At 38.5% G+C, this 13674-nt stretch overlaps 1 protein-coding gene and 1 long non-coding RNA gene across 4 annotated transcripts in view; one reads left to right on the top strand and one right to left on the bottom strand.

Annotated features, from left to right (window-relative positions):
- Window positions 1-6745, top strand: part of nexmif.S (neurite extension and migration facto S homeolog) — a 310163-nt gene extending 303418 nt beyond the window's left edge. For both annotated transcript variants that reach the window (XM_041574515.1, XM_041574514.1), the window contains one exon: window positions 829-6745. In XM_041574515.1, the coding sequence (XP_041430449.1) occupies window positions 829-5003 (4175 nt within the window). In that variant the 3' untranslated portion in view covers window positions 5004-6745. The remainder of the gene's footprint in view (window positions 1-828) is intronic.
- LOC121397580 overlaps window positions 1-13674 on the bottom strand; it is a 106737-nt gene that overhangs the window by 79137 nt on the left and 13926 nt on the right. The window lies entirely within an intron of this gene.

Below are 13674 nucleotides of genomic sequence, written 5' to 3'. Positions count from 1 at the left end.
TGAACAACCCCTTGACTTGTTCAAATGCAGATATTTATAAGCACACATAAAACTGCAAAACATGTCCATTATATTATATATATGAGTAGACTTTAAAAATAATAATTGATCAGTTTCTCATGGGAATGTTATTGATTGACTTAGCTAAGGGTCTGCATACTACAGTGCAGACGACATTAGTAATCGTTAACAGCCATTCACTTGAATAAGGGGGCGATTCACTAAGGGTCGAATATCGAGGGTTAATTAACCCTCGATATTCGACTAGGAACTAAAATCCTTCGACTTCGAATATCGAAGTCGAAGGATTTAGCGCAGATAGTTCGATCGAACGATTGAAGGATAATTCCTTTGATCGAACGATTAAATCCTTCGAATCGAACGATTCGAAGGATTTAAATCCAACAATCGAAGGAATATCCTTCAATCAAAAAAAGTTAGCCAAGCCTATGGGGACCTTCCCCATAGGCTAACATTGACTTCTGTAGCTTTTAGATGACGAACTAGGGGGTCGAAGTTTTTTTTAAAGAGACAGTACTTATACTATCGAATGATCGAATAGTCGAACGATTTTTTCTTCGAATCCTTCAATTCGAAGTCGTAGTCGAAGGTCGAAGTAGCTCATTCGATGGTCGAAGTAGCCCAAAAAAAACTTCGAAATTCGAAGTTTTTTAACTTCGAATCCTTCACTCGAAGTTAGTGAATCGGCCTCTAAGTGTTAAGGGTTGTTAATGGCTTTCACATTTTAGTGAATTTCCCCTACTGTTCATTGAAGTTTGTGTTTATTTTACCAAAAAAGTGAAACGTTGTTTCTTTCCTCTGCTGCAGATCCCGAAAATAATGTGAAGTCCTACAATGCTGCAGATGCTGTTACTTTTCTTGCCTTAAAGCAGAAGGAAACTGATGTTTGTCACAGAGCATTGCCCTCCATCAGTTCCAAGGAACCCTGTTTACTGAGCCCTCCATCTCCTTTGAGGTTATCTGATGCGGCCGACCATGCTGCCTGTGACCCCTCAGCACAGGCCATTTCCCTGACAACCTGTGTCACCAAGGGCTTGAGTGCCTGGTCCATGTCCAGTGAAAGTGAAAAAACACAGTTTACCATCATGGAGCCTGGGGCAATATCTGCACTTACCGGGGACTGTTTGATGCAGCAAAGTCGGACATGTCTAGGCTGCTTCATAGAAACAAAAGATGGTGTTGACCCAGAGCCAGGAGTAAGTATAAAAATGGGAGATGTAAACAGGGACTATGATGCTTGCCCAGTATCAGACATTGGGATTCATTGCATGAGCACCGGGGATAATTTAAAATATGGCGATCAGCTTCTTTCTGACCAGCTCCTCAGCTTTCCTGTTCATAAGTCACAAGAAGTAGACAAAATAGACCCAGAAAAACCATCCGACAGTGATTCAGAGGACCCCACACAAAAGAGCTACTATGATGGTCTTCTGCTGGACAAGTGCAATGGGGAGGAGGCTTTGATAACCAACGTAAACCAAGAGTGGGGCTACTTTGAGTCATTTATCAGTGAAAGTAAGATTGAACTTCTAGACTTGTGCTCCAAGAATGATCTGTCAGTTAACTTATTTTCAGAGGAAGATGTTGATAATTACATGTTTGATGATGATGACTCTACACTGGGTAGTGATGTGTGTTCTTTAAAGATCAGATATGAGTCATTTCAGGACAATGTGAGAGAAAAGACGACTGCCCTCCAGGAGGATGCTCAGTTCAATTTTTTCCCAAGTGTCTTCTCCAACTGCACTAAGAGGGAGAGCAAGAGCTCTAGAAAGAAAGCACTGGACCCTTCAAATTTTAAACTTGAAGAAGGGGAGATCTGGGGAGCTGAAGACGATGATGAAGAAGAAGAAAATGAAGAAGAGAGCACAGAAGTGAAATCCAGCCTGAATAAGTCTTGTGGAAGCATGGATGTGGTACAATATATCAGCACAAAAAGACATCACTTTCTAGATTCAGTCAATTCGGCAGAAGACTCGGGAGAGTACAGCGATGACAGCTCATGCAGCGAGTCTTCATATGATGTTCTGGGAGACATTACGGACTGTAGCAGGTATTTGTCTCGTGAGCACTCCCATTCACTCATCCAACCAAATTATGGTCTTAGAGAAAAGAGAAAAGTCAGGTACAGCGATGACTATTTATATGACATGGATTCTCTGGAGAATGAAAAAGTTGTAGAGAAGAAGGAAGAAGCTCCAGATGGCCCCAAAGAAGAAGATGATGACGACTGGTGTCCTAAAAAACGAAGGAAAGCATATAGAAAGGAGCCTCCCGTTATTATAAAATACATCATTGTCAACAGGTTTAAAGGGGAGAAGCATATGCTTGTCAAACTTGGCAAGCTCGATGCAAATGAAACCACAGTTACTCTGAGTGATGACCAGCTTGGAAAATATCAAAAGCTTGCACCACTCAAGGACTACTGGGTGGAACATCAAAGGAATGTATCAGCAATGCATGGAAACGCTAATCCTGATGGTTCTGAAAACCCTGTCCCACCTAGAAAGAGAAAAGGGCATTTAGCAAACAGACACAGGTTGCAGAGGATACAAACCATTGAACAACCACTGAGTAGAGAGGGCCTTTCCTCCTATAAAAACAGACAAGCATGCAGTAGCAAAGATGATGCCAGTCTTAATGACTTGCATACATTAGCCATAGAAAACCCAAGCTGCATTAAAGGATTGCATTTAAGTGATGTGATTTCAGATGTTGCTCCAGTGCGGAGCAGAACTTTAGAAAGAGAGCTTAAAAACAAAGAGAGGAAGATAGTCCGTAAGATCAAGTTTAAAAGTGAAGCCAGGCTGAAGTGCAGACAGCTCAAATTGGAGCAGGTAGACATTAATGCTCAAGATACTAGTGCAATCTATCCAGTTATGGAAAATCAGAACTCCACAACTCTTTTAAAAGAGGAAGCAATTCATTGTGCAGAAGACAATGCCCATCTATCTCAATGCCATGCTGATAATAATGCTAATAATTCTTCTTTTTTACAAGCTACCTGCTCTTCCGACAAGCCAGTACCATCTGCTCACATAACTACCAATGTACCAGTTCTCCCTGGAGGCTATCTACAGACATTGTTAGATGCATCAGATTCATCTAGCAGCACTGGCATCACATACTTTTCACCACATGCCTTGGGGCAGCACTCACTCAGTGTCATACAGACAGAAAAACAGTTAAATTCTCTCCAACTTGCACAGAGCTGTGTTCTTTCACCCCCTTCTGAATCTGAGTTGCAGCAGTCACCCCATCACTTAGATATGGAACAGAACTTCCCAGATATCTGGCATGGAAAGTCTTCTAGTAATCAAACCGAGTTCATTGCAACCCTTAAGGAAGTGTCCATCATATCTGGGCCATTCACAGGCTCTACAGCTGTATCTGATGCAGACATCACTGCTTCTGAATATAGTCAAGTTAATCCGAATACCACCAAACAGCTGTACCACAAAACATATTTGCCTGCAGGCCAGATTCAGCAAGAAGACTCTTATCAACCATGTCATTACAGCAATGGAGATGGGCGCTTCACTTTACAGAGAGGAACGCTTACCACAAACAATGGAAGGCTCATTAGTTTTGACTCAGTTGGCTCATTGTCTGTTAGTTCCAGTAATTACAGCTCTTTAAGTTTGAAGTCATGTGAAAAGGATGGTGAGGATGAAATTAATGATGATTTTCTAGCACACTGTAGCCCCAAACTTGTCATACAACAGAGCATTGATGAAATTACACCATTAAAAGAGTCCACTGACCTTCTAGACATCTCCAATTTCACCCCTGATAAGTTCAGGCACTCTTCACTTTCTGAAATGTCCCCACCAGACACCCCAAACCTCTCACCCCAGATTGCAGGTCCAGAAGTAAAATCCATTGCTAACCTAAAGGGCTTCCAGAATGGTAACCAGGCAGAGCACAGCAGCCCAGAGAAAACCAAGTGGAACTGTACTGTGCATCCTTCTCAGGAGCAGAACAATAATGGTTTTGCACTGAATAATCATCAGTTCCAGTTCCACATGTTTAACGATGAGGATTCTGTGAGTGTGTTAGAAAAGGGCCCATGCTTATCTGCATTTGATGAAACTACAGGGCCCATTACCAGCAACAGCAAAGCATCAAAGTCTAAAAAGAAACCAGCAGCCAGCAGAAATGCTGGTGCCAACCAAAGCTTTCCTCCAAAAACTACAAAAAAAAAATCCCCCAAAGTTAGCAAAGGCACCGATAAAACACAAGTAAAAGCTCCTCGGCAAGTGGGTCCAAAGTCATCCAAAAAAGTAAAAAATGCAAATGACAAGAGCCAGTTGAACAATGCACTCCCCACATCCAAGGCCGATGCCATACAGCATTTTGGACCTGGTGCTTCGAAGGCAGGAAAGCAGAATGACTGGAAGCCTGATAAAAGTAGCAGTGGTGGGTGGTCTAATTCAAAGAAAGGAAATGCTAACAATCTGCTTGACGATGACCAAAGGGAGTTTGAAGAACCATCTAATATTTTGTCCAACATTGCATCTGGCATGGCTGATGTTCAGCGGTTCATGATGGCCTCAATGGAGCCTTTATATAGTCCTGTTTGCCAAAACAACATTCCTGATGTCTTGCTGTCTCCAGAGTCCAACAGCTTGAAATTAAAAACTCTTAAAATTCTTGCTGGGACCCCACAAGAGTTCAAAAAGAAGATAAATGGCAGCTCGGCCAGCAGCACAAAGAAGTCTGCAAACAAGGGCTCAGGTAAAAAGTTAGGGGTGTTTGACCCTAGCTGCCCTCTGGGTTATGGAGCAAATCTTAACCCAGCCTTTTTTGATAAGAACTTTGGAAACCTAAGTATTTTAACCAATACTGTACCGACTCACAAAAAGCTGTACCGTCACAAGTCAACATCGAAAACATTGAGGGATGAAAATTTTAAAGGGAAAAGAATGGATCAAGCCCTTAAGGACCCTTCGGTCACAGTTGCTTTAGAAAAACTGAGGTAATGCTGCACCAAAGTGGCTAAAGTATCTACTTTATGTTCCTCATTCCTGCTAAGCCTGCTGGTTTCTGTTTTAGTTTCTTTTTAATTCTCCAAAATGGTTACAAGTCTGCATGATACGGCCATTGCCTTGCAAATACAGAAAAAAGGCTGTGCATGTCATATGCTAACAAGCTACCTATTATGACTGATTTCTGACTTGGTCAGGGTTTTACATTGACTAAATCTTAACAAAGCTTCTATTTTCTGCAGTTTGACATCTTTATTTATAAGATACATTACTTGCTTCATTGTTTTGTAGCGCAAAAACCTTTTTTTCTTTGTTCAAACACCTTGTAAAAAAAATCTACAAAAAAATATGCATCGAAAAGCCACGTGGAAACGTGGAACAAATTCTCGTGTTAGTTTTTTTTTTACATCATGCGGTCCCATGATGTGTTCTTCAGCTCCCCCTGCTGAAATTTTGCTATTCTGCGTTGCAAAACCAGAAGCCTGAAACTGTTTACATTGCAACCCCCCCCCCTCATTGGATTATCAAGATGACACCGAGTGTTTTTTTCTGCAGGGAGTCAAGAATTCATACAAAGTGGAGGGGGAAAATATACTTTTCATTTTTTTCAAGAAAATACATCTTTTTTTTTTTAAGAAGGAAAATTAAAATTGATGTCTATGTTATATGTTTCTTTTGGGGGAAAAAATATATAATTGCCTTGTGCTTTTGTTAATCTGTTGAGTGCTGAAAATTGAGGGTTTGAATTATGACTACTTATTTGAAGGGCAGCTTAATCTGATATTCTCTGTGAAAGACTGTTTATAAAGTCATACTGTTGTACAGTAATAATGCACTATTTACAACCCACATGAAATCTGAAAACAATGTGCCAAACTCTGATCTGTGACTGTACATATATATAGTATGAAATATATATAGTATGAAATATATATATATATATATATATATATATATATATATATATATATATATATATATATATATATATATATATATATAGCAGACATATCATTAGGGCAACGGGGATATTTTGTGAACCTAAGCCTTTCGCTTTACTTCAAACATTCCAAAATCTATATTTTTAATTCACCCACTTTAGAGAACCTAAATCCACACAATACAGATACATTTGGATTTGGTTCGGTTTCAGTCATTTACCATGCTGCATAATTAACATAGTTGATATGTGCCATAATGACTTACCTCATAGTATAAGACTCATTCTGTGTTTATGTGACATCATAAACATACCCAGAAAGACCAAAGGCTAAAAAGAAACAATGGGGCTTACACAGAAACTTTGCCCAGCGTTGAAACTCTTAGCAACCAATCAGCAGCTGGCTTTGACTGGTACAGTACATCTGATTGGTTGCTGAAAATGTTACCTGTGCCCCTTCCTAACCTCGATAATCTCTCTTATTGCCTATCAGTGTTCTGCTCCACATTCTATGCATTCTTTTATTTATAGTTTAATTGTTGCAAAAACTGCTGCACAACTCTACCAAGGAGAATGAGTGGAATATCTTCAGTCACTTTGCTCTTTTGTGGCTGGACTTAATCCTAGAATCCCATAGCTTTAGGAAAAGTAGATATGCACTACAGTCTGGCATTGCATTTTATGATGCCTTTACCTACAGCAGAAATCTCCAAACTGAAGCTGTTGCTGAACTACAGCTCTCCACATCCAATGACAGATTGCAGATGGCTTCTCTTAAAGGGGAAGGAAACCTAGTCGGCGCAAACCCCCCACCCCCCCTCCCATTTGTTGCCCACCCTCCCTCCTCCCCCCTGGCAACAAACGGGAGGGGGGGTGGGGGGTTTGCGCCAACTAGGTTTCCTTCCCCTTTAAGATATGAATTTAAACCAACATCAGGTGCAAAGTTTGCAGACAGATCTAGATAGCCACAGAGCCCAATCAGATTTTACAAACAGCAGGTCAGTACAAGTTACTTACTGGCTGGTTGCTGTTGCTGTGGGTTACAAGCCTTTGCCCCTTTCTATTACATTCCATGAATCAGGACTTTCAGTTACAAATTAGAATACAGTCAGGACACTTAGTTGAACTTATGTTTTTGTTGATTCGTCAGCCCTGATTTTCTCATGCTGCATACCTTACATTGTTATTATTGTGTGTCTGTTTACCCAAATGCAAATTCACTGCCTTCAGCATTCACCTGAGCATGGGATACCCTGGATACTAGAGGTTTTAGGAAGGGATCTTTGCTAAAGGGAAATATACTCATTGATTATATAAGGATTTCATTGTAGTATATGAAAGATGTTCAAATTGCAATATTACTTGGCAAAGCTGCTGCCTTAGTACAGGAATACAGAATGGCAGCTCCCAGTCTACATGTTAGAGGGAAATACAAATATATAGCTTACAACTTTTTGCAGAATAGCCTTTATACTTATTTAAAAAAAACAAAAAACAATGAACTTAAAGTATGTCCTATTTATACACAGGATATAATGTCCCTTTAAATATAAAGTAGTATAATAAATCAGTAATTCCCCAGGTTGTTCACTCACTTATGACATTTACAAATTTCCAGTTAGGTTTTTAAAAAGAATTTAAACCCTTGAAACAAATAATTGCAAAAATGTTCTCTTCTAAGCCCTTTTTTTCTAGTTTTAAGATTTGAGCAGTTATTACACTGCTAATGTAATACATTTGCAGTAGCACCTGCTCTTCGTTTCAGCCAATTGAAAATTACGTTAATGAGAAGCTGAAAAGTTTTATAGTTGTTATAGATGATTAATATTAGTTAGAAAGCACAGGATAAGGCTGTTCCTCTGAAAGTCTTCAGGCAATGCACATATTCACCCTAAGGGCTCTGTAGATAAGTGGTCTATTGGATAATCAGTCCCTGCATTAAAAAGTGTCAGGCAGTACTGACATAGGATATATTTTTTATTTAAGGCTTAACTCAACTTCTGCATAGGTGTCGTACAACTAGTGCAATGCTCCTGACAGCTACTCCACAGACACCAGTGATCACTAGGCAGATTTCACCAAGACATATATTGCTGTTGCAGAAAAAAATACCCTTTCCTTAATATAGCAGCTATCATGTGTTCACTAATGTGCCATAACCAACAGTGTGACATGTGACCTGTGTAGCCTTGATGTTAGGCAGAAGGCTTATTTGGAGGGAGGTCTATGCATCAAGCTGTTACAAAGGGCATTTTGCAATAACTATGATTTCAAAACATTGTGCCTCAGAACAGCAATATACTAAGGTAAATTCAGCTTTATTTTGGTCCAGATGAATGGAGTATGGGGATATATAAGAAAAGGAAGCATAGTGTATTACAAAATGGGAGATAAAAATGTGCCAAACATTATTTACACTACTGTTCTATATATGTCGGGGTAATTATTGAAGCTAATAAATCTTAAAAACAATGTATTTTCTCATTTGGGGTCAGAATAAAGTATTAAGCTGTCACTATTGTCTAAAACGATGGCTGAGTGTTTAAAAGCTACGTGTGTGTCTGCATGTGTATGTGTGGCAGTGTACAAACACACAAATACAGGAGTATACACACAAACCTAAGTCTAAAGTTGGAATGCTATTGGTTTTTCTACTCTAAATGGAACATCTAAAATGTTCTTAACCTTTTTGATAATGTGCCATGTATATATATACCATTTATATCAAATATGAAGGCTAATTATGTTTCTTATAAAAATACTATCATTCCATTATTTCCCTTTTACCACATTCAGTTTACAGTCCATTTGTTTTCATCTATGGGATTTGCATATGACATATTTAACAATGAACATTTTTCATCCTCTGCTAGCAGGTCTGTAAGTGCAACCTTATTTTATGACAATACTTTGAAGTTAGAAAGTGAGGCAGCCATGCTGTTTTTTGTTTTATTGTTTCAGAGTGACTGTAGATAGAGAAAAGTAAGGGTAAAACTACACTATGTGCTTCCTTGCGTTCCGGCGCGATGAGAGGAAACGCAGGCATCATGTTGGATGGGCCGAATGAAATGTAAGTCATACAATTATCGCGTGTAGAAGCTGATTGCATCCAACAAAACACGACTGTCGGATGAAGACGCAACATGCAGCGCTCGCATCCGACAGTCGTGTCGCATGCAATCAGCTTCTACGTGCAACATCTGTATAACATTAGATTTGTCGCATCCGACGTGTCGGAACACACGGAAGTGCACCGTGTAGTTCTACCCTAAAGGTGGCCATAGTCGTAACAATTACAATCTTTCCTGTGGCCCGTTAGTCACAGGAAAGATAATTTGTTTTCAATACAGATACCTAGAGCTGAAACAATTTCTACCTGTATCTCACAATTCAGCAATAAACCCTGACAAATGTTTTGCTTCCTCAAAGACTGGTGTTCGGCCGATGGCTGATTGACGAGCCGACTGATATCCAAGTCTATTGCCGATAACGGTCAGCTCATCTCTTGGCATACACTTACCAAATATAATACAAAATAATATCTGTGCATCTATGGCCACCTTTCAGATTACCAGTACAATTTGTACCAACACAATTTCCACCAAAACAACTTAAAGGGGTGGTTCACCTTTAAGGTAACTTTTATTATGTTATAGAATGGACAATTCTAAGCAACTTTTCAATTGGTTTTCATTATTTATTTTTATAGTTTTATAGTTATTTGCCTTTTTCTTCGGACTCTGTGCAGGTTTTAAATGGGCGTCACTGACTCCCTTCTAAAAAAACAAATGCACTGTAAGGCTACAAATGTATTGTAACTTTTTATTACTGATCCTTCTATTCAGACCCTCTCCTATTCATATTACAGTCTCTTATTCAAATCAATGCATGATTGATAGGGTAATTTGGATCCTAGTTACCAGATTGCTTAGGATGCAAATTGAAGAGCTGCTGAATAAAAAGCTAAATAACTTCAAAACTTCAAAACAACAACCAAAGAAAACTGGGCAAAGAAAGAAGCATTCAAGACCCTGTTAACTTTAAGCTAACCAGTTCAGATACAATTCTGATTATTAGTACTGAAATAAAACGTAACTTTTAATCTAGGTTAATTAAACACATGCACACACCAACAACAACAAGACTTCATAATGAAAGTGGTGAAGTCCAGGACCGTGTCCCTAAAAAACATATTTAAAAGCCAGGCAAAAGGTAGAATGGTGGGCTGTCAGTGCCTTCAATACTGCATTAAACAGCGTGACTGCCGCAGTGAAATTAAAGTAGTGATGCCAGTGGCAATCCCAGAACCCTCCCTTCCATTCGTTCCCCAGACAGAGTTCCTACCTAGCTACGTGGGGAACGAGTGGGAGCTATTCGCCCACCCAAATGACTTATGCCCCTGAAGAAGCCATGCAAGCGGCGAAACGCGTCGGGCGGGTGGCATTTGTGGACGGTGGGCGAATAGCTCCCACTCGCTCCCCACGTAGCTAGGTAGGAACTCTGTCTGGGGAACGAATGGAAGGGAGGGTTCTGGGATTGCCACTGGCACCACTACTTTAATTTCACTGCGGCAGTCACGCTGTTAAATGCAGCATTGAAGGCACTGACAGCCCACCATTCTACCTTTTGCCTGGCTTTTAAATATGTTTTTTAGGGACACGGTCCCGGACTTCACCACTTTCATTTTGAAGTCTTCTGTAGTCTTGTTGTTGTTGGTGTGTGCATGTTTTTAATTAACCTAGATTAAAAATTAAGTTTTATTTCAGTACTAATAATCAGAATTGTATCCGAACTGGTTAGCTTAAAGTTAACAGGGTCTTGAAGGCTTCTTACTTTGCACAGTTTTCTTTGGTTGTTGTTTTGATAATATTGGTTCTTTATTGAACACTAACTTGCAGATAATCATAACTTCAAACAATTGTATACTCACATTTGGGTAATTAACTTAAAAACTTTCAATAATAAAAAATAGAAACCAATTGCAAATTGTCTCAGAATATCACTCTCTACATTATACTAATGGCTGGCCTGCAAAGGTGAACAACCCCTTTAACTAGGTTTAAAGGAGAACTATAATCCAAAAATTTAATATGGTTTAAAATACCATATTTTATATACTGAACTTATTGCACCAGAATAAAGTTTCAGCTTCTCAATAGCAGCAATGATCCATCAGAAATTCAGACTTGCCACAAGGGGTCACCATCTTGGAAAGTGTCACATGCTCAGTGTGCTCTGAGCAGCTGTCCTCGCAGATTATCAAGCAGAAAATGAGGTTGGCCTGTAACATAAGCAGATGCTACAGTGCTGATTATTAGATTATGATGCTAGTTCTACTGGTTTCTGTACTGCCATGTAATAATTATCTGTATTAATTACTAATTAGCCTTATATTGTGGCATTTATATTCTATGTGAACTGTATATTTTGAGTCTGTCCCTAATTTCGGTAAGTGACAGCAGCACAGAGCATGTGCAGGCAGTGAATCAGCAGAAAATGAGATGGGGAGATACTAGGGCATATTTGGAGGCACAGATATTTTTTGCTAAAGGTCTGCAGTTCACTTGGGTTGGTACAGAAGGCCAAAACATAATGTACAACATCTCTACCCTACTTCTTTAGTTAAAATTTAGTTTTCCTTTAGTGCACTTTAATGCACTATGTCCAGGCACAGAAATCATATTGTTACTATAAGGCTACACCTTACTCTGTGCACTGAACATTACCTGTGCAGAGACATAAAACAGTACCAATGCTTTTCCTATACAGATCAATGGAAAATGCCCTGGCTGAGACAAGTGATATGGAAGATAGCTTTTAAATGAACAGGGACAGACTGGGCCAGCAAGGACACAGAGAAAAAACCTGGTTGGACCCATTGACCCAGGCTGCTTGCTTACCCTTTCTTTACATTGAGATTTATGCTTACAAATAGGAGCTAATTGGAAAGGCCCCAGCTCTACAATTCAATAACAGCCGCACCCACAGTGGTCATAAAGAGAAGGTATTATGTCAATAAGGATGACAGAAATTCTGCAAACACACATCATCCTCCCTTATTGCTGCTCTGAACAGAATAATGCCAGTTTAAACATTGTGAGTTACATTTCCGGGTCACAAAATTAATTCTGAGAGACCAAAAATAATTTTGTAGTCAGCAAATTTATTTTTTTTGTTAGTATAAAATTAATTGTGTGAACAAGAAAAAAATTGTAATACCAAAACAAATCTTGTTACAGCTAAACTGAGCTGTATGATGTATGAGTCATTTCAACACAAATATCGTTTTAGGCCACAAAATATATTTTCAAATGATATTTCTTTATTGCAATTTTTTTTGTGTTCTTGGAATTCATTTTATACTGCCAAAAATAATTTTTATAACTAATGAATTTTGGGCTAATATTTTTATGGCAGTGTTCACAAAGTGATATTGAGTAGTCCCATAATTGAAGAAATGCCTCTAGTCCTTTTTTTTCTAGAATGCAATATACATATCAGGGCTTTTGTGCAATCATTCAGAATATTATCCTTATATAAAGAATTATACATTTATAGTTTAAATGCTTTTGCCATAACATTTTCACACATTTTATCTGCGACACTTTATTGCATAATTAGTGTCAGTTATAGAAAGGGGATGAATGTATTGATCAAGGTAATAAAAAATGTATATATAGAGAGAGAGAGAGAGAGAGAGAGAAAGCTATATAGAGAGAGAGAAAGCAATTACACACACACACACACACATACATACACATATATATATATATATATATATATATATATATATATATATATATATATATATATATATATATATATATATATACACACACACACATATATATAACCTTGTATTCAAGAAACCGGCACTGCCATGTAAAAATTCTCAATTATTTATTCCGTTGTACTATTATCCAACGTTTCCAGAATAAATACGGAATAAATAATTGAGAATTTTTACATCGGAGTGCCGGTTTCTTGAATATATATTTTAACCGTACACCCCGGCTACATAGGCCGCAATAGTGTTTGCCTTGGTGTGCGGATACTCACTATATATATATATATCGGCATCTATAGTAAGGATAGCCTATGACTGTGACTGTTAAAGTGTTAACATCATACAGAACCAGAGGCAAGTATGTTTGGTTTAAATACTTTGCCCTTTAGGAACCTTGTTTGCCATTATCATAGTCATGCGTAGTGATGAGCAAATTTTGCAATTTTTTGCGAAACTGTAAAAAAATAATTGCGAAAAGTCGAAGTTAATGGGCATTAAAAAAAATTCTGTGCAACAATTTTATTTCACTCCAAATGCATTATAGTCAACTGGGGTTTTTTTCTTAAGGTGGCTTTTTTGTCCAAATGCAGTAAAGTCAATGGGCATTTTTTTTGTTGCAGGCAAGTTTTCCATGGCAAATTTTTGCAGTAGTTTCACAAAAAGATTTGCAGATGGCGAAATGCAGAATTTCTCTGCAAACCCATGGCTGGCGAAAAAATTCCCTCATCACTAGTTATATGCACCATAACTGTATTCACTGGGCTTGGTGCTATTCTGCGTGGAAAAAACCCTAGAGGCTATATTATATAGTGAACTTTAAAATGAATAGGTTGATCCTTTCAGCCCTAAACTAAACATGGTGGGAGCTGGACTGAAATTACCCAGCACAATCTGGACACCACATTTTTGGATTCTGCCAAAAATATTTTTATTTAGAT

Source organism: Xenopus laevis, chromosome 8S (genome assembly GCF_017654675.1).
Source record: "Xenopus laevis strain J_2021 chromosome 8S, Xenopus_laevis_v10.1, whole genome shotgun sequence".
In the NCBI taxonomy this organism is placed as follows: domain Eukaryota; kingdom Metazoa; phylum Chordata; class Amphibia; order Anura; family Pipidae; genus Xenopus; species Xenopus laevis.
Note: the sequence above shows the minus strand (reverse complement) of the source record. Positions and strands in the feature narration are given on the sequence as shown.